The following is a 16,715-nucleotide window of genomic DNA, read 5'->3' on the forward strand; positions in this document are numbered from 1 at the left end:
CACACACAGTAGTAGCTTTTATCTTGGTGATTATTTGCAGGAGCTCGACTACGGGGCGCTGTATGAAGTTCGCACGCCGCATTTCTATGTGGAGGCCAATAAAATGCCCACGGCTCGGGTAAGAAATCACTGAGGTTTAAACTTGTACAGTAAATGGATAAATACAGTGGTTACTTAATTTACTTCTATTAAGTTAAAGTTAGTGAATGAACATTCCATTTAGCACAGCAGTGTTACTAGAATCTAATACAGGGTTTAAAGGAATAGTGTGTCATTTACATTCCACTGCTTTGCTTCAGTGCACAGTCAAAGCTCTGTACGACTATCGAGCTCAGAGAGAAGACGAGCTCTGTTTCCCCAAACAGGCTCTCATCCTCAACGTGGACAAACAGGAGGGCGGCTGGTGAGTGAGTCTCCGCCAAGGCCACGGCCTGCAGGTTTGTGATGCAGGTGGAGACTCTGCACGCTCTTGACTTTCAGGTGGCGAGGCGACTACGGGGGGAAGAAACAGCTGTGGTTTCCTGCTAACTACGTGGAGGAGGTGCCCCACTCCCCCACCAGAGAACTGGACGAGGCCGTGAGTCCGTCTGCAGACACAGCACCCTGCAGCACTTGTTCTTCCTACATCCAGTTAATACTCGGTTTCCTTCCGTGTGTCAGTCCACAGAGAACAGTCCTCTGGGCACATTCCTAAAGGGCTTCATCGACGTGCCGACCTGCCACGTGGGTGAGTCCAGACAACCAAGCTGTGAACTGGGGAAATATTTAGAGGACACTTTGAGTGAAGTACAAAATAAATTGCTGACATGAGCTTTTTAATAAGACGTCCAACATCTAGTTTATCACAGATTCTTCCCAGTCGCCCCCCCTTTATGAGGCTCTCTCTCTCTCTCTCTCTCTCTCCAGTCATTCATAAAGATGGGAAGAACTCTCGACCGTACGTCTTTACGATCCACTCCCAGCACTTGTCCTCTCACCCGGTTCAGACCCTGGACGTGGCAGCAGACAGTCTGGAGGATCTGACCAGCTGGGTCAGCAGGATCAGAGAGGCTGCACAGAACGCCGACGCTCGGGTCAGCACTAAAAAAGAAAAGCATGCTTAAGTTCAGCATTTGTGTCCTGGAATCAGTCAGTTCTTGTATTTCAGCTGAGCGAATGACGAAACTGAACCCAGCACTAGTTGTTGCAGCTTGTTTGTCTGTGTGGTAACAGATGCAGGAGGAGAAACAGATGGAGAGAAGGAAGAAGATCGCAGTGGAGTTGTCTGAACTGGTGGTTTACTGCAGACCCGTTCCCTTCAATGAAGACAGTACGGAGCAGATTCCTTCTTTCAATGCGCTTTACTTTTTGAGATTACACGCAGCATGTGTAACCGTGTGTCGTTTCCAGAGATCGGCACAGAGCGAGCGTGTTATCGGGACATGTCGTCCTTCCCAGAGACGAAAGCGGAGAAGTTTGCCACGCGCAGCCGAGGAAAACGCTTCCTGCAGTACAACCGCCGCCAGCTGTCCAGGGTTTACCCCCGAGGACAGAGACTGGACTCGTCCAACTACGACCCACTACCCATGTGGCTCTGCGGCTCCCAGCTGGTCGCACTAAACTTCCAGACCCCAGGTTCATAATTTGGCTTTTAACTCTATGCAGGTCTTAAAGGCTGAGCCAAAACAGGAAGTAAGTTCTCCACTTACGCCTCTTCATCTCTACTGTAGATAAACCCATGCAGCTCAATCAGGCCTTGTTCATGCTCGGCGGCGGCAGCGGGTACGTTCCCCAGCCCGACATCATGAGGGACGACACGTTCGACCCGTTCGACAAGGACACATTGCACGTGGAGCCCATCACCATCCAGATACAGGTCAGGCTCATCAGAGAGAACGGTGAGTGGGACTATTGTTCTGACAATTCAACTGTTGCTTCTCCCCTTCAGGTGCTGGGGGCCCGTCATCTGCCCAAGAACGGTCGGAGCATAGTCTGTCCCTTTGTGGAGGTGGAGATCTGTGGAGCTGATTATGACAGCGCCAAGTGTAAGACAGATGTTGTAGGTAAGACGGGTCTACTGGAACCCCAGTGGTTATTGGTTCTGCAGGAGGAGTCACAGGTCTCTCTCCTTATAGCGGATAACGGTCTGAATCCCGTGTGGGTGCAGAAGCAGTTCGTCTTTGACATCCATAACCCCACCTTCTCCTTCCTGCGCTTCACTGTCTATGAGGAGGACATGTTCAGTGATCCCAACTTTCTGGCACAAGCGACGTATCCGGTCCGTCTGCTACGAACAGGTGAGAGCTGCGATGCGAATAAAACAAAGCCCGGACTTGTTTGTGGCTTTACTCTTAGGTGAGTGTTGTGTTGTCAGGCTACAGGAGCGTGCCGCTGAAGAACAGCTACAGTGAGGAGCTGGAGTTGGCGTCGCTGCTGGTTCACATAGAGATCGTCAACGCAAAGGCACTGTACACTTTGTTTTAAACAGGCAGCTAGCAGCACAGCAAGATGCATCATGTACAGAAGATGTCACTACACCTGTGACACACACTTACGTTGTCTATCAACCTTTGTGCTTTGATGGCGATGGCTTCAGGAAGAAGATGACGAGAACCTGTACACATCCATACAGCGGCTGAGAGATCGAACCAGCGAGCTGTCCACCCAGGTCTCGCTGCTGGAGCGGTCCGGCTCCGCAGACCTCAGCTACCAGCAGAGTCTGGAGGAGCTGAGAGCAGCTCAGGATCAGCTGAGTGAGCTGGTGGAAGCCCGGAACCGCAGGTGACCCCTAAACACAAACACAAACACACACAAACGTCAGGGATTCACCAAAACCGTTGGTGCATCAGAGCATTAGCTGAATGAATCAGTGCGATCTGTGAAGCAAAAACAAAAGCAAACTAACATCTGAGTAATACCAAGCACCTTCTGCTCCTTCAGCCTGGTGCTGCTGATGTGCATCTGTAAATCAAACGGTTTTACAGCTTGCTGGTCTGGACCATTTACCCATGTATGGTCTTGAAGATGCGGTCAACTATTGGGAGTTTTTCAGTCAATGAGAAGGTTTATTTAGCTTTTTCTATTATCACTGAATAGATGCAAGTTAGCGACATGCGCTGCTATTTAACGTTTAAAGCAATTTGCGTCATATTTAGGCCAAACAAGGTTTCTTTTATCTACTGGAACCCTAGAGATGCTCACGTGGTAAAATATGCAACTGAACCTCCACACAGACTGAAGTTAGCTTCTGCTCTTCCAGGTTAATGGAGAAGAAAAGGAGAGAGAAGCTGCGGCAGCAGGTGGCGGCAAAACGCTCTTAATCCTCTGCTCACGTCCAACACAACCAGTGCCTGACACACGGCCTGATGGAGCAAACAGGGAATCCGTGTATAACTGGATGAGACAATGAAACCACGGCTCTGCCAACGGCCAGGAGTCAGTTAGGTGAAGAACTGAAGCATCTCATGGACTCAAACTCAAAACTAAGCTATAAAAACTATCCTAGGCTGAAAAGAAGATGTTTTACTCATCTTCTTTTAACAGACTGAGCTGAAGAGGCAAACTGTTGATTTTGAATCAGTGCTGTATAACTGATTTTAATTTTATAAACTAAAAGGCCAGTAACTTTGCGATAAGAGCCTTTTACATTTGTTGTTCTGCTACTTTGTAAGAATAAGCTCATCTTTTTAGGTGTTGTTGATCAGAAGCTCTAGAGTTAAACCAATTAAGAGGTTTTCCTGACTTGTTTTGGATAATTTGTTAATTTAAAGCAGCAAAAGGCTCAATACTGGAAACACTTCTATGCTCTTGCTGTCTTTTGGGCTTTGTTGTAAGGATGTTTTTTCCTCAGGTTACACAAACGGAGAGATGTTTTTAGACTGGATGAAAAAGGGAGTGGGCACATGTAGCAAAAAGGAAACTTCCTATGTGCCTTTGACGTTGAGCTTTGTAGAGTAAAATCTGACGTATTAGAATCTGTCTGCTTTCTGGAACGGAGGGAAAACTACTAACAAGGACTCCACTTGTTTGGCTCAGACCACTACTCATGAAATGGGTTTAAGGGGATTTAAAGACTGATGGTTTTCCTACTAATAAAGACAAAGTCTATTCTGGGTAATCAGATGAACTCTGGCCCCAGGAGGCAACAGGCTGTCAACTGTCACGACCCTCGTGTTCGATCCGCACAAACTGGATGAATGGTGTTGAACGAATCCTCACTAAACCACACTGAGGGTCGTTTCCTTCCAAGGGCTCTAACTTCACCCGTGCTACCTTTCTGGAGGCATGGGAGCAGAAGGCGCCTGGATGTCGCCTGCACAGGGGCTGGTGTCCACTTTGACAGGGCACACGACCAACAAGGGCTATCAGAAATCTAGCAAAGCAACAAGCCGCCTCACATCGGCCCCGCGCCAGGCTCCGATCCCATTGTCTTTTTCTAATCGATGGATGAGTTCAACTGTTCAGGATCAGCCAAAAGCAGCTTCAAACCAACTGACATGGCTTCGTATTCAAATATTGCCCAAACCCTCTGTAGCTACTTTATTTTGTCATCGCACCTTTATCTCATTTCTCATTGTACATAACTTCTTTTATTTATCAAACCGATGTGGATCATGTTTAAATAGATGAAAAAACATAGAACCATAACATTCTTCCGATTGAACATATTTTTCACTTTATGTAGAAACGGGTCTTGTGTCCCTTTGAGACACAGACGTCTTTCCCTGCGCTGTGTAGGGGCTTCTATGCAAAGGTCGTCTGTTTTAGACAATTTGACTAAAGTTGTGTTCTCTCTCTAACTATGCTGACTGTCCAGAATTATTACTCTGCATTACAAATCCTGTGCAAGGTTCCATTTAATAAACTCTTTTACATGCACCTGCCTGGGCCAAGTGTGTCAAACGTACAGGAAGACCAGCAACAAGAAGCAAGTAACACTTTGTCACATTATTTACATGCACCATAATCGTGCCAATCAATGAACTGCAGCTGAACTGAGAGCGGCGCCATGTTGGAATCCAGGAAGTTCAAGTTCAAGGTGTTGCGCACTAATGGGTGACCATGTTAATTAGTGACCGACATCCGACGTTGCACTGGTTGCTCGAAGCTAAGGCACCTGTTTGAAACGGGAAGAAAAAACTTTAGCTTTCACTATGTGTCGTAATAATCTGACACCAGTTACACAAGTCAACAACGCACCAGAAACAGTCTCAGTTGGTAGCACGTCGACCTCGGAAGGCAAAAGGTCTGCGGTTCGATCCCCCGCCTCGGCATCAGGTGTGTCCCTGAGCAAGAGCGCCGCTCATGTGGCTGCTCACTGCTCCCCCAAGGGGGATGGGTTAAATGCAGAGAACAAATGTCCCCATTGTGGGACTAATAAGGGTTAATTTCTTTCTGTAACCAGACTGTGTTCTTCAAACAAGCAAAGAGGGCAGTAAATGATTCCCATGAAATGCCTCTGGTCTGAGCTGAGCAGTGAAATCATTGGTAGACTGACAATCTCATCCATAAACTCAAACAAACTGAAAAATGAGGTCAAAATGCCAAACACAACTTTGTGTTAGTGGAAAGTTGTAAAAAACTGTCACCATCATTTCACTTACAATGTTTATGACTGAACTTCACACTGACTATTCGTCCTGTATTTAATTGGAACGTTTTGGATTTTGGACGCATCTGAATCCAGTTGCACATTGTGTTCTCCAACACAATAGACACAATAGACAGAGGTTTAGTATTATGACCTATAATCATTTTGTGGCAGTGAGATTGAATCCCACTAAAGACTGATTGCGTTCAGGTTTTTATAAGCAATGCTTTTTAAATCCAAACAAAGCTCCAAAGGCAAAACACAGAGGTTTGATCTACAGAAATGGATCAGAGCTCACTCACACTTTCATTATTTACCGGGCTGTATTTCTATGACGTCATAATTAAGCATCCACTAACCAGTCCAGCTATGCTAACTGTACCATTTTGCTAATGCGGTCAAATTAGCTTAAGCTTTTTTATAAGCGCATCTGTTTCGTAGCGATATAACAACACACATATGGATTTACCTTGTCACATCGACCTATGTCCCCGAACGTCTCCTATTTAACAAGGCATGAACATTTTTAGGCTAGCTGCCCACAGGTGGTGACCAGGAGGTCAAAGGTCACGGTATAAACGCAGGAGTCAGTAAACTCTAAAAATAATGAAAGCAAAACGTTTTATTTAGTTTATTGTTTAAATGATTTTTTTTAAACTAAAGCATTTGAAAAATAAATACACAAACTGTTCTTTTATCAAACAAGACAATAATGAATTTAAAACTGAAATATTACAATTATGCCCTGCGATGGACTGGCGACCTGTCCAGGGTGTACCCTGCCTCTCGCCTGTAGCCAGCTGGGATAGGCTCCAGCACCCCCGTGACCCCGCACTAGGGAGTAAGCGGTTAAGAAAATGGATGGATGGATATTACAATTATAACCCTACCTTTTTTAAAATTAATTTTTATTACAGCTTTTCTTTTGACAATGAAACTATTTCTGGACACCTTTAATTGAAGAAGTGCATTTTCTATTTTAGTTTGCCGATAGTTTTTATTTATAATAGACACAAACAGTCAGTTTATCAGATCTTGTAAAGTGTCTTCAGTAAAGTGATCATCACCCGTGAGATAACCAGCTGTTTATGTGGAACAAAACGTTCTATATAAACAACTAAAATGTTCATGAAAGCTTACACATTAAAATGCAGCGCCTGTCTTCAGTAATACATTTGTCAATCATTTATGCAAAAGTAAAGACTTTTTTCAGGAGGTTAATCTTCAACCTTATCAAGCATAATGTTGTGACTTCTTGACTCGGCTCCTCAGCTTGTACCAGGTAGTTTTGAGTGAACACTATTCACTACCATTCAAGCTGAAACACAATGTGTTCCCTGCAGCATGTGAATCCCAGAGTGAGGGGAATCGGCGACTCGCCCCAAAGTGCACTGCAACGCCTGGCAGCAGACCTCACACGCCAGCTCACACAGGTGAGTGTCCACCTGCCGTCTTTTGTCTGCTTTTACCAAATTCTGGAGAAAACACCTGGTTTGATTCCATAGAGCTCTACACACAGGGTGAATTAGAGACAGAACCACTGATAAATAAAAATCCTTAAAACATTCATTCATTCAATCCTTAATGTTTCACTACAGAGGTTTTGTTTTCATTCTATGTACATTTTTCCTAATTTGTGTTACTTATTTGTTTTTGTAAAATTTCTTATATTGTTTTCTTGTATTTCGAAATTAAACTGCTCAAAAGAAATTTTATTTAGTGATTAAACTATATTTAGTATTTGAGATTTAGTGCTTTTTGTGAATTCCTGCAGTGGTGCTTTGTGGCATTAACAGGTTTTTCTTGCAGGGGGCACAGAAACCCTTCAAACGGGTGATAGACGTCAGCTCAGGTGACCCCCACAAAGCAGGAATGAAGCCCATCTCATTTGTTCGACAGGTCAGTGAGGCAACACATTAAAAAATTAATATGATAAATCTGTTCACACTGGTTTTTATTCTTAGCACATGTTTTCTGTGATGTTAGGAGATTTATTGTATTTATTTTATAATCAGACCTTCTGTTTTCCCTAAATCCCTTCTCTCAGGTCCTGTCTGCTTGTCTGTACCCTGAGCTGCTGGAAGACAAAAGTCTTCCTCCGGATGTTAAGACGAGGGTGCACAGGCTGCTGGAGACTTGTGATGGAGGAAGCGTGGGTGAGGATATTCAAAAAGTTAGTCCTGTCCAAAGCAGAATAACATGTACGAACCGTCACGGGATTATTCCAACCCGCCTCCATAGGTTCCTACTCTGAATCCTCTGGCCTGCCTCACGTCAGACAAAGCATTGCTGAGTTCATCACCAGGCGAGACGCTGGTGTGCCTTCATACGCAAAAGACATTTTTATTTGTGCTGGTTCTCAGAGAGCCTTGATGGTAAATGCGTCTCATTAAGTCCTTATTGTGATTATTTATTGCCAAGTACAACATATAAAGCTGAATACATGAAATGACACCGAACGTGGGCAGCGTTTGGTGTTTCTAATTGTTGCTGTCATCAGATTGTTGTTAAGCTCATGGCCAGTGGGGAGGGGGACGCTCGGACTGGCGTCCTGATCCCCACGCCCTGCCCCCACACCCTGCCCCCCGTGCTGGACGAGGCAGGGGCCGTAGCGGTGCCGTATGAGCTGATGGAGGAGAGAGACTGGGCCGTGGACCTGGAGGAGCTGCATCGAGCGGTGGCCGCCGCTAGGGGGCGCTGTGAACCCAGAGCGCTTTACATCAGCAACCCAGGAAACCCCACAGGTACACACACACACACACACACACACACACACACACACACACACACACACACACACACACACACAGAGCCACCTGTTCTCGCCTCCTTCCACTGCTGCTGTTTGCTAGGTCATCTGCAGGACAGGACCTCCATAGAGGACGTGATTCGGTTCGCAGCAGCTCAGAAGCTCGTGTTGTTGGTGGATGAGGTGATCACAAACTCAGTGTTCAGGTTTCGCTCACATTACAGCTTGTAATCTCCCTCCCTTTCCTCTGCACTGCAGGTGTTCCAGGACAGCGTGTTTGAAGCCGGCAGAGAGTTTATCTCCTATAAGAAAGCCTTGTTTGACATGGATAAAGAATTCTCGCAGACAGTGGAGCTGATCTCCTTCCATTCCTTATCAAGCGCCTGCATGGGAGAGTGAGTTTTTACTTTTACTGCAGCTCTTTATGGAAACATGAATCTCTTTCAGGCATGTGACCGGACATCTTTATTTTGACTCCAAGTGACTCCACTTTAGTGGTGGAGTCACTAAACTACAGCAGCAGAGTCCCAACCAGCAGGGCGGTAATAACCAATGGTTACATATGGTTATAACTGGTTTATATGTTTCATATTATAAATGACAAAGTAAAATAAATTAGAACATAATTAAGACTATAATGAAGCTTAAAAGGTTAAACTGACGGCAGTAGATCCGACAGCGTGATCCGACTCATGGCTGAACATTCATTAACCCACTGACTCCTCAGGCCTGTTGTGTCTGTCCCAGATGTGGGCTGAGGGCGGCGTACATGGAGACAGTCAACATGGATCCAGAGGTCATGACCTTTGTTGACACTATGCTGTGCGGGGACATCACTACTCCAGTCACAGGACAACTTGCTCTGGAAGTCATGACCAACCCACCCCGGCCTGGAGAGCCTTCACATGACACCTACACACAGGTAAGGAAACAGGAGCTCCGCGGTTTCACCCGGAAGTCTGCCTCACACGTTTCCTCCTCCGAAGGAAGTCCGCCTCGTCCGGGCCACTCTGGTCCAGAATGCTCAGCGAGCCTGTCGGATCCTCAACGACCTCCCGGGGATGAGCTGCCGGCCCGCGACGGGCGGAATCTACCTCTACCCGCACCTGCACCTACCGCCCGAGTGTGTTGAGCAAGCCAAGGTACGAGACCCGTTCCCGCTTTGATTGTGTGCTGTCAATATTAAACTAAACATGTAAACATCTGCTCAGGCATTGCAGCTGGAAGCAGATGTTCTGTACTGTCAGCAGTTACTGGCAGAGGAGGGTGTGTTTGTGGGCGTGGGTGGATCGGCTCGTAACCACCATCTCAGGTAAGAACCACCAGCATCGTACTGAATGTTGTGTTTGTCTGTTGTGTTCTTACTCTCAGGTTGTGTGCTCTGACTCTCAGGTTGTGTGTTCTGACTCTCAGGTTGTGTGTTCTGACTCTCAGGTTGTGTGTTTTGACTCTAAGGTTGTATGTCCTGACTCTCAGGTTCTGTGCTCTGACTCTCAGGTTGTGTGTTTTGACTCTAAGGTTGTATATCCTGACTCTCAGGTTCTGTGCTCTGACTCTCAGGTTGTGTGTTCTGACACTCAGGTTGTGTGTTCTGACTCTCAGGTTGTGTGTTTTGACTCTCAGGTTGTGTTCTGACTCTCAGGTTGTGTGCTCTGACTCTCAGGTTGTGTGTTCTGACTCTCAGGTTGTGTTCCGACTCTCAGGTTGTGTTCTGACTTTTTGGTTGTATGTCCTGACTCTCAGGTTGTGTTCTGACTTTTTGGTTGTATGTCCTGACTCTCAGGTTGTGTGCTCTGACTCTCAGGTTGTGTGTTTTGACTCTCAGGTTATGTTCTGACTCTCACGTTGTGTGTTTTGACTCTCAGGTTGTGTTCTGACTCTCAGGTTGTGTCCTCTGACTCTCAGGTTGTGTGTTCTGACTCTCAGGTTGTGTGTTTTGACTCTAAGGTTGTATGTCCTGACTCTCAGGTTGTGTGCTCTGACTCTCAGGTTGTGTGCTCTGACTCTCAGGTTGTGTTCTGACTCTCAGGTTGTGTGCTCTGACTCTCAGGTTGTGTTCTGACTCTCAGGTTGTGTCCTCTGACTCTCAGGTTGTGTGTTCTGACACTCAGGTTGTGTGTTTTGACTTTAAGGTTGTATGTTCTGACTCTCAGGTTGTGTGCTCTGACTCTCGGGTTGTGTGTTTTGACTCTCAGGTTATGTTCTGACTCTCAGGTTGTGTGTTTTGACTCTCAGGTTGTGTTCTGACTCTCAGGTTGTATGTCCTGACTCTCAGGTTGTGTGCTCTGACTCTCAGGTTGTGTGCTCTGACACTCAGGTTGTGTGTTTTGACTCTCAGGTTATGTTCTGACTCTCAGGTTATGCTCTGACTCTCAGGTTGTGTGTCCTTGTTCCCTCCGACACCCTGGACGAGGTCCTGGCTCGCCTCGCCTCCTTCCACCTTCGCCTCATGGGCAGATTCCTCTCTGACTGACGGGTCGGGTTGGGCAGAACCTGGATCGGCTCCGGGCTGTTAGAACCTCTCTCTCAGGTTGTGTCGTGGCTCCTCCTGCTGCTCTGGTTCTGGTCCAGGTCCTGGCACGGCTTCAGACTGTCCACCTGCGTCCGTCGGACACGTTTCCCTGACAGAAATGTCAAGGACGAGGCTCTGAGGAATAATGGCACCGGGTGGTCGACTCCCACTGACATCACCTGAACCTACACTGATAATCAAGCAGCAGCTTGCTTTTATTTCTGCCAAGTGCATGATTATCTTTAAGTGGAACTAATTTAGAATTTGGCTGCGTGATAATGATTCATTAAACTGATAAAAGTCATCCAGGGAGACTCGTCTTCACTCTTTGATGCATTTCCAGTTTTACAAATTAACAAACTGCAACTAAAACATCATCATGGCTTTCCAAATAAAACAGTCCTGTGAGGGACTACGGTCCTGGATGTGATCCAGTGTTTGGCCTCTAGCTGCCGTGTAACAGATGCAGATGTGAATAAAGTGTCCCAGATCAAAGATTGCATCTGTGTGAGTATAAAAGCCAGGAGACCCGGTCCGTGGGTCCATTCGGAGGACAACATGCTCGGTGCCGCCTACGGTGAGTCTCTGTTGGATCCAGGTCCACATAGAGCTCAGGGGGACGTTTCTGCAGCGAGGCTTCACTGTTGGTTGGACTGGAGCTCCTCTGCCTCGCTGCTTTGCTGCCTTTATCTGAGTAATGAAGTGCAGTGTTGTGTGTGACTCCGGCTGTGTCCGGTCCAGCTGGCGGCTGCGGTAAACCCACACACGGGCCGCCCGTGAGCCGCTGGACCCCACAGCTGGTCCTGGCAGGTGAGAGGCTGGGAGCAGGTCACACAGCAGGAACACGCTGCAGCCTCCTTCAGAACCAAAGGCCCAGTGCAGAAGGAACGCAAACGTGTTCACACTGTACATCACCAGGTCACAACAATAATTAATCTGAAGCGTGTGTGTGTGTGTGTGTGTGTGTGTGTGTGTGTGTGTCTGTGTGTCTCTAGGTGTTTCTGTTTGTGTTTCTGTTTCTGTGTCAGTTTGTGTGTCTGCGCGTGTGTGTGTGTCGCTGTGTGTTTCTGTGTGTGTGTGTGTGTGTGTGTGTGTCTGTGTCTGTCTGTGTGTGTCTGTGTGTGTCTGTGTCTGTCTGTGTGTGTGTGTGTGTGTGTGTGTGTGTGTGTGTCTGTGTCTGTCTGTCTGTGTGTGTGTGTGTGTGTCTGTGTGTGTGTGTGTGTGTGTGTGTGTGTGTGTGTGTGTCTGTCTGTCTGTCTGTCTGTCTGTCTGTCTGTCTGTCTGTCTCTGTGTGTGTGTGTGTGTGTGTCTGTCTGTCTGTCTGTCTGTCTCTGTGTGTGTGTGTGTTATGACCTCACCGAGGACAACAGCTACGAACAGGTCCGGTCTGTGGAGAAGGTCATAGTTCATCTCTGTGGGACGACAAGTGCTTGTCCTGTGGGTAAGTAAAGAAAGCAGCTGCCACATTTAAAGGGGCGGCGTTAGTTTTCTCTTCTGGATCGTCTGACTTTCAGTCCATTCAGGAACGGCTCCTGCCGCTCTGAGCGACGAGCTGCAGCCGTCGTGTCCTGGTCCTCGCTCACAGCTGGGACAGAGTCCACAGCACGGCTCAGCACAGGTGTATTTAACGTGCTCTTTGCTCCGCTTGGCTTTAACGCTCGCTCCGCAGCCCGTGTGCCCTGCAGCCGGCGGGCCCCTGGCCTCCAGGCTGCAGCGGGCTCCTCTGCCCGTGGTCGGCCACGGGGTCTGCACCAGCAGCGCCTGGTGGGGAGCTACGTCAAAACAACATGATGTCTGCCTGTGACGTAGGCGTGGGCGCTGCACATAGCTTTATGTTATATTAAGTGAAGAACACACTGCCCATCAGGAGCGTCCATAAAATAATGAGCTCCAGCATTAAAGCATCCCTGATCCTGGTATGTTCTGATGAGGCAGCAGGTCTGGAGAAGTCACAGCTTCTGACTGAACCGCTTTCATTCTTTTATTCACGTCAACTGCTCAGACTCAGTGTAATGGCGGCAGGTCTCCACTGGGAGGCAGTGTTTGACAGACAGGGTACAGGCAGCACCGGTATGGACACAACACCAAAGTCCACCGCTCATTGATGGAATGGATGTGAACACACCGTCTGAGTCCAACATCTGAACTGTCACTGAAGCGCAGCTACAGTAGACGCCTGAACGCCATTAAAAGGCTTCCTGCAAGCGACTCATGATGTCCTGAACACAGGAACATTCAGCATGTGATCTATTGCACTGAGGTGTCCAGTCTCTCGCCGCCTGGAGTCGAGCCCAGCGAGGGAATGAGGGAGCTTCAGATCACAGGCCGTTCCCCAGCGATGCTTCCCATAATGTGATAACCGCTGTGCAGGCTGCGCTTCAGCCACAGCCACTGGCTGCCATCTTCCTCCTTCAGTGCTCCAGTTCTGACCATCAGTCACCGCCTCCGCCACAATGAGCGCTGCACATGCTACACTATGTAATTATTCCACACCAGTGGCTCCAGGGAGAGAACGCAGGGGTTCATTCCTCAAAAGCCAAAGCCCAACAATGCTCCTGCACCTCCCCCAGCCTCAGCGCTTGGCTCGGGGGGAGGGGGGGCTGAAGCTGTGCTAGGTTCTATTAGGAGGCGGGTGTAAGGTTCGGTCCACGCACAGTGAACCTCCAGCACCCGCTGAGTCCGACCTCACGTCGTCTGATGTAACGGAGGAGCTTTGGAGGAGACCTGCTGTGAGTGTGTGGATCTGTGTTTGTTGCTATGAAACTGAGCCATCGTTCAGACGCCACTTTTAATTTCTCCTCATGCGCTTTCTCTGGTTTCTCAAATGCAATTAGATTCTCATGTTAATCCAATCCCCAGCACCGACTGTCAGTCTGTTTGGCCATCTGCCTGCTGACCTGCCTGCCTGCATTTCCACGGGCTTCACCGCGGCAGCTGCACGCAGACCACAGCCACACGCATCGCACTGTAAACAATGTACAAGCAGAAGGTGACACGAAAAGAAGACGCCTGCACAGATCTGCTGTCAGGACCTGCAGCAGGAGCTCAGGCTGTGCTTCACACGTACCTGAGGCCTTCACGTGTGGCCACTCTCAGTTTTATGTCAGTGAATTATTGTGTTCACCCGATCTGAGCAGAAACGGTCGGACAGATGTGGCTCAAGTCACCTTTATATAATTATTGATTCATTGATTCATAACAGAGCAGACCGGTTACCTGAGCAGGGTCCAGGTCCAATATGCAGGAGAATTAACACATGACTCATTTTAATGAACGTTTTTTGCCTAAAACACTTCACAGTGACATCACACTTTCTACCGGTTTATTGCCTTTACTTGCCTTTTTTACTCCGGTGAATCCACATCATATAATTTAGGCATTATAAACATTATTATCCCCTTTAAGACAACACCTAATGCAACACAAGTTGTTTTTTTCCAAATAAAAGCTCAGTCCTTGCAGAACGGGATGAGCGACTTCGCCTCCTGCTTCGCTGATGGTTCCATTTGTTCAGAATCAAACGGTGTCAGTGAACGCATCAGGCTGGTTCCTCCCTGATGACACACGGGACGTTGTACAGTACGAGAGGAGGCGTTCTGGGACCCGCCTCCGTGACTGTCTCACTGTGAAGCAGCTGCAGACAACTGGACGAGTCTGGAGCGGTTCTGAAATGCCACTGGACCGGACTGGAGGAACACTGTGTGCCGGAACACGATCATGTCGAGCTGACTGCTGTGCACAGCTTCTAGGAAACGATGAACGTGAGTATTTCCATGGAAACCGTCTCCCAGGGATCTGATCCATCTCAACTGCACGTCACGTTAAAAAAAACGTTCCAACGACACAGACTTATATGCTTTTTTCTGCCTTGACATCTAAACATACCAATGTACGACACTCACTGACACACTGACGCTCTCTCTGCCTCTAAGTGCTGAATGCCAGCAGGTGGTGGAAACACTTAGTGGGGTGAGAGGTGGCAGCTGCTGGGGAGCGGGGCGCACGGGCCTGGCAGGTACAGCTGCCCCTGCAGCCTCCATGGGCCTGAGCGACAGTGACGAAGGAGCACCTTGGAGACCGGGGCCAGAGGCCGGACCGGGAGCATGTTGTTCACGAGCCCTGCAGGAATACAGAATCTTATTAGTGTCTCAGGAAGGCAGAGGAACAGGAACAGATGGGAACGGGTGCCGCATCACAGCAGCAAAGATCAAGAATAAAGAAATAAACAGGTGTGATGGGACCAGATAACGACTGCTGTGTTTATGTGCAACCAGTTCTGGTTCCGGCCGCCTCGTTTTCTCCGCTCATCTCTGGACCCATGAGACGCCTCCTCCTCCTCCTCCTCCTCCTCCTCCTGACGCCTCCCTGGACACCTAAGCTCCGTGGTTCCACCTCAGTCCGTTCACCAGCCGGCCTGCCCAGCAGGCCTGGGCACCGAGCGCGGCTGCGTGTGGGCGGCGGCGGTGGGAAATGATGGTCCTCGGAGCTGAGGTGAGTTTCTGTTGCATCTCACCGTGTTTTAGTGGCATTTTGTGTTGTCAGGAGACGACGTGGCTCATGTACGAGTTTAGAGCCATCACTGCAGACGCACAGCACAGAAACGGCCTCCGTTTGGGCTTGGAGTCATCACGCAGCCTTGGTTCCACCAGCTGAAGCACCCGACCGGCTCACGACTACAAGCATCATGTCCAGACAGTCAGACATCTGCACGTTAAATACACCAGTCTCTAATTGCTGAGCAGCAGCTATTTATACGCGCTGTCAAAGGCAGCGTCACACGTCATTAGGCTTTGTTTTGTCGCTCTTCCTGCTGCCTGCCATTGATTGCTTCTATGAATAGCTACACTCTGCTGGATGACAGACATCGAGCAGGAGACAGCAGCACAAACACCAGGAGAGACATCGGCTCCGAGCTCACACATGGCTGGATATTCTGTTACTATGCAGTGTGTGCGGCAGGAGGACCGTCGCCAGAGAGATCAATTATTGCTATTTAAATAAGCCTGTGTAACCAGCTGGTTGCCATGGCGATTAGTGAACTGTAAGTGCACGGAGCAGCGCACGTGGGAGTTTGTATGCAAATAATAGCTGTACGGAACAGAAACTAGTGAAGCAGACAGAGCGTCCTCTGACTTATCACAGCAGGTTGGTGTGAGTTTACATGTCGGCTGAGCCTTCGAGTGCTGAGTGTTGCTTCTCTACTTAATGAACTGAACTGGGCCAAAGTGAAATGAGCGATTCCTCCAACTGTGTGCTGAGTTCAAACGCTCTGCAACCCAGTCACAGCTCTGGGCCGAACGGAACACGTCCCAGAGCGAAGACGCCTGTGATGAGAGTAAAACTGGCATCTGATGCAAAATAAAGCAAAAAGTATTCCTACATATTCACCACATTGGCCTCATTGTTTGAAAGGACCTGGGCTGATTGTAAAGAAGAAGGTAAAACGCGTGTTGCTGCATCAGCCTGAACCCATTTCTTCCCGGCTCCTCTTGTTTTACTCACCTGCACCTCAATGAGTTCATTATTAAAACTACAACATGTATTTGACAGTAATGACCATGTGTGTGCGCCTGAATGGAGTAAAGCGCCTGCTCACGCGTTTCCTTATAATTACCTCCTTTACTGTTAAATAGCGGCTTGTTCGTCTCCTGCTTCCGATTATCTTTTAATTCAACCTGCATTTTAACACAGCTCTAGTCTGTACTTTAAATAAATGTATGATATTAACTCATAACGCTGAAGCTGCACGTTACCATCCATAAATCACCACATGTGGACTCTGTGTGGACTAAGACCTGTTTGGGATAAATCCCGTTTCACCCGTAAATCATTTGTTTCACTGCAGGCGTCCGAAGCGTGAGTCACAAACCGACCGCTGCAGGTGA

At 48.1% G+C, this 16,715-nt stretch overlaps 2 protein-coding genes across 5 annotated transcripts in view; both read left to right on the forward strand.

The window, feature by feature from the left end:
• LOC114854549 (1-phosphatidylinositol 4,5-bisphosphate phosphodiesterase gamma-1-like) overlaps nucleotides 1-4,129 on the forward strand; it is an 18,004-nt gene extending 13,875 nt beyond the window's left edge. For 3 of the 4 annotated variants that reach the window (XM_029149064.3, XM_029149065.3, XM_055507792.1), the window contains 13 exons: nucleotides 41-118; nucleotides 300-403; nucleotides 481-577; nucleotides 661-727; nucleotides 907-1,073; nucleotides 1,213-1,309; nucleotides 1,390-1,614; nucleotides 1,710-1,855; nucleotides 1,928-2,042; nucleotides 2,115-2,276; nucleotides 2,354-2,442; nucleotides 2,576-2,760; nucleotides 3,239-4,129. In XM_029149064.3, coding sequence (XP_029004897.1) covers nucleotides 41-118; nucleotides 300-403; nucleotides 481-577; nucleotides 661-727; nucleotides 907-1,073; nucleotides 1,213-1,309; nucleotides 1,390-1,614; nucleotides 1,710-1,855; nucleotides 1,928-2,042; nucleotides 2,115-2,276; nucleotides 2,354-2,442; nucleotides 2,576-2,760; nucleotides 3,239-3,299 — 1,593 coding nt within the window. In that variant the 3' untranslated portion in view covers nucleotides 3,300-4,129. The remainder of the gene's footprint in view (nucleotides 1-40; nucleotides 119-299; nucleotides 404-480; nucleotides 578-660; nucleotides 728-906; nucleotides 1,074-1,212; nucleotides 1,310-1,389; nucleotides 1,615-1,709; nucleotides 1,856-1,927; nucleotides 2,043-2,114; nucleotides 2,277-2,353; nucleotides 2,443-2,575; nucleotides 2,761-3,238) is intronic. The other variant, XM_029149066.3, reaches the window with a different exon arrangement.
• Nucleotides 4,130-6,836: 2,707 nt separating this feature from the next.
• LOC114854556 (alanine aminotransferase 2-like) lies at nucleotides 6,837-11,134 on the forward strand. The gene is made up of 11 exons (XM_029149083.3): nucleotides 6,837-7,002; nucleotides 7,379-7,468; nucleotides 7,617-7,725; nucleotides 7,811-7,944; nucleotides 8,070-8,313; nucleotides 8,422-8,501; nucleotides 8,577-8,713; nucleotides 9,066-9,240; nucleotides 9,305-9,460; nucleotides 9,530-9,630; nucleotides 10,695-11,134. The coding sequence occupies exons 1-11, from the start codon at nucleotides 6,898-6,900 to the stop codon at nucleotides 10,789-10,791; spliced, it is 1,428 nt and encodes a 475-aa protein (XP_029004916.1). The 5' UTR covers nucleotides 6,837-6,897; the 3' UTR covers nucleotides 10,792-11,134.
• The last annotated feature ends 5,581 nt before the right edge of the window (nucleotides 11,135-16,715 follow it).

The sequence above is a fragment of the Betta splendens genome, chromosome 4, assembly GCF_900634795.4.
Source record: "Betta splendens chromosome 4, fBetSpl5.4, whole genome shotgun sequence".
In the NCBI taxonomy this organism is placed as follows: Eukaryota; Metazoa; Chordata; class Actinopteri; order Anabantiformes; family Osphronemidae; genus Betta; species Betta splendens.

What these genes read in the sequence shown, in the direction of transcription:
- LOC114854556 (XM_029149083.3), top strand. Translation starts at nt 6,898, where the DNA reads ATGTGTTCCCTGCAGCATGTGAATCCCAGAGTGAGGGGAATCGGCGAC. An exon ending in CAACCCAGGAAACCCCACAG is followed by an intron (nt 8,314 to 8,421) that starts GTACACACACAC and finishes GCTGTTTGCTAG; the next exon opens with GTCATCTGCAGGACAGGACC. An exon ending in TCAAGCGCCTGCATGGGAGA is followed by an intron (nt 8,714 to 9,065) that starts GTGAGTTTTTAC and finishes TGTCTGTCCCAG; the next exon opens with ATGTGGGCTGAGGGCGGCGT.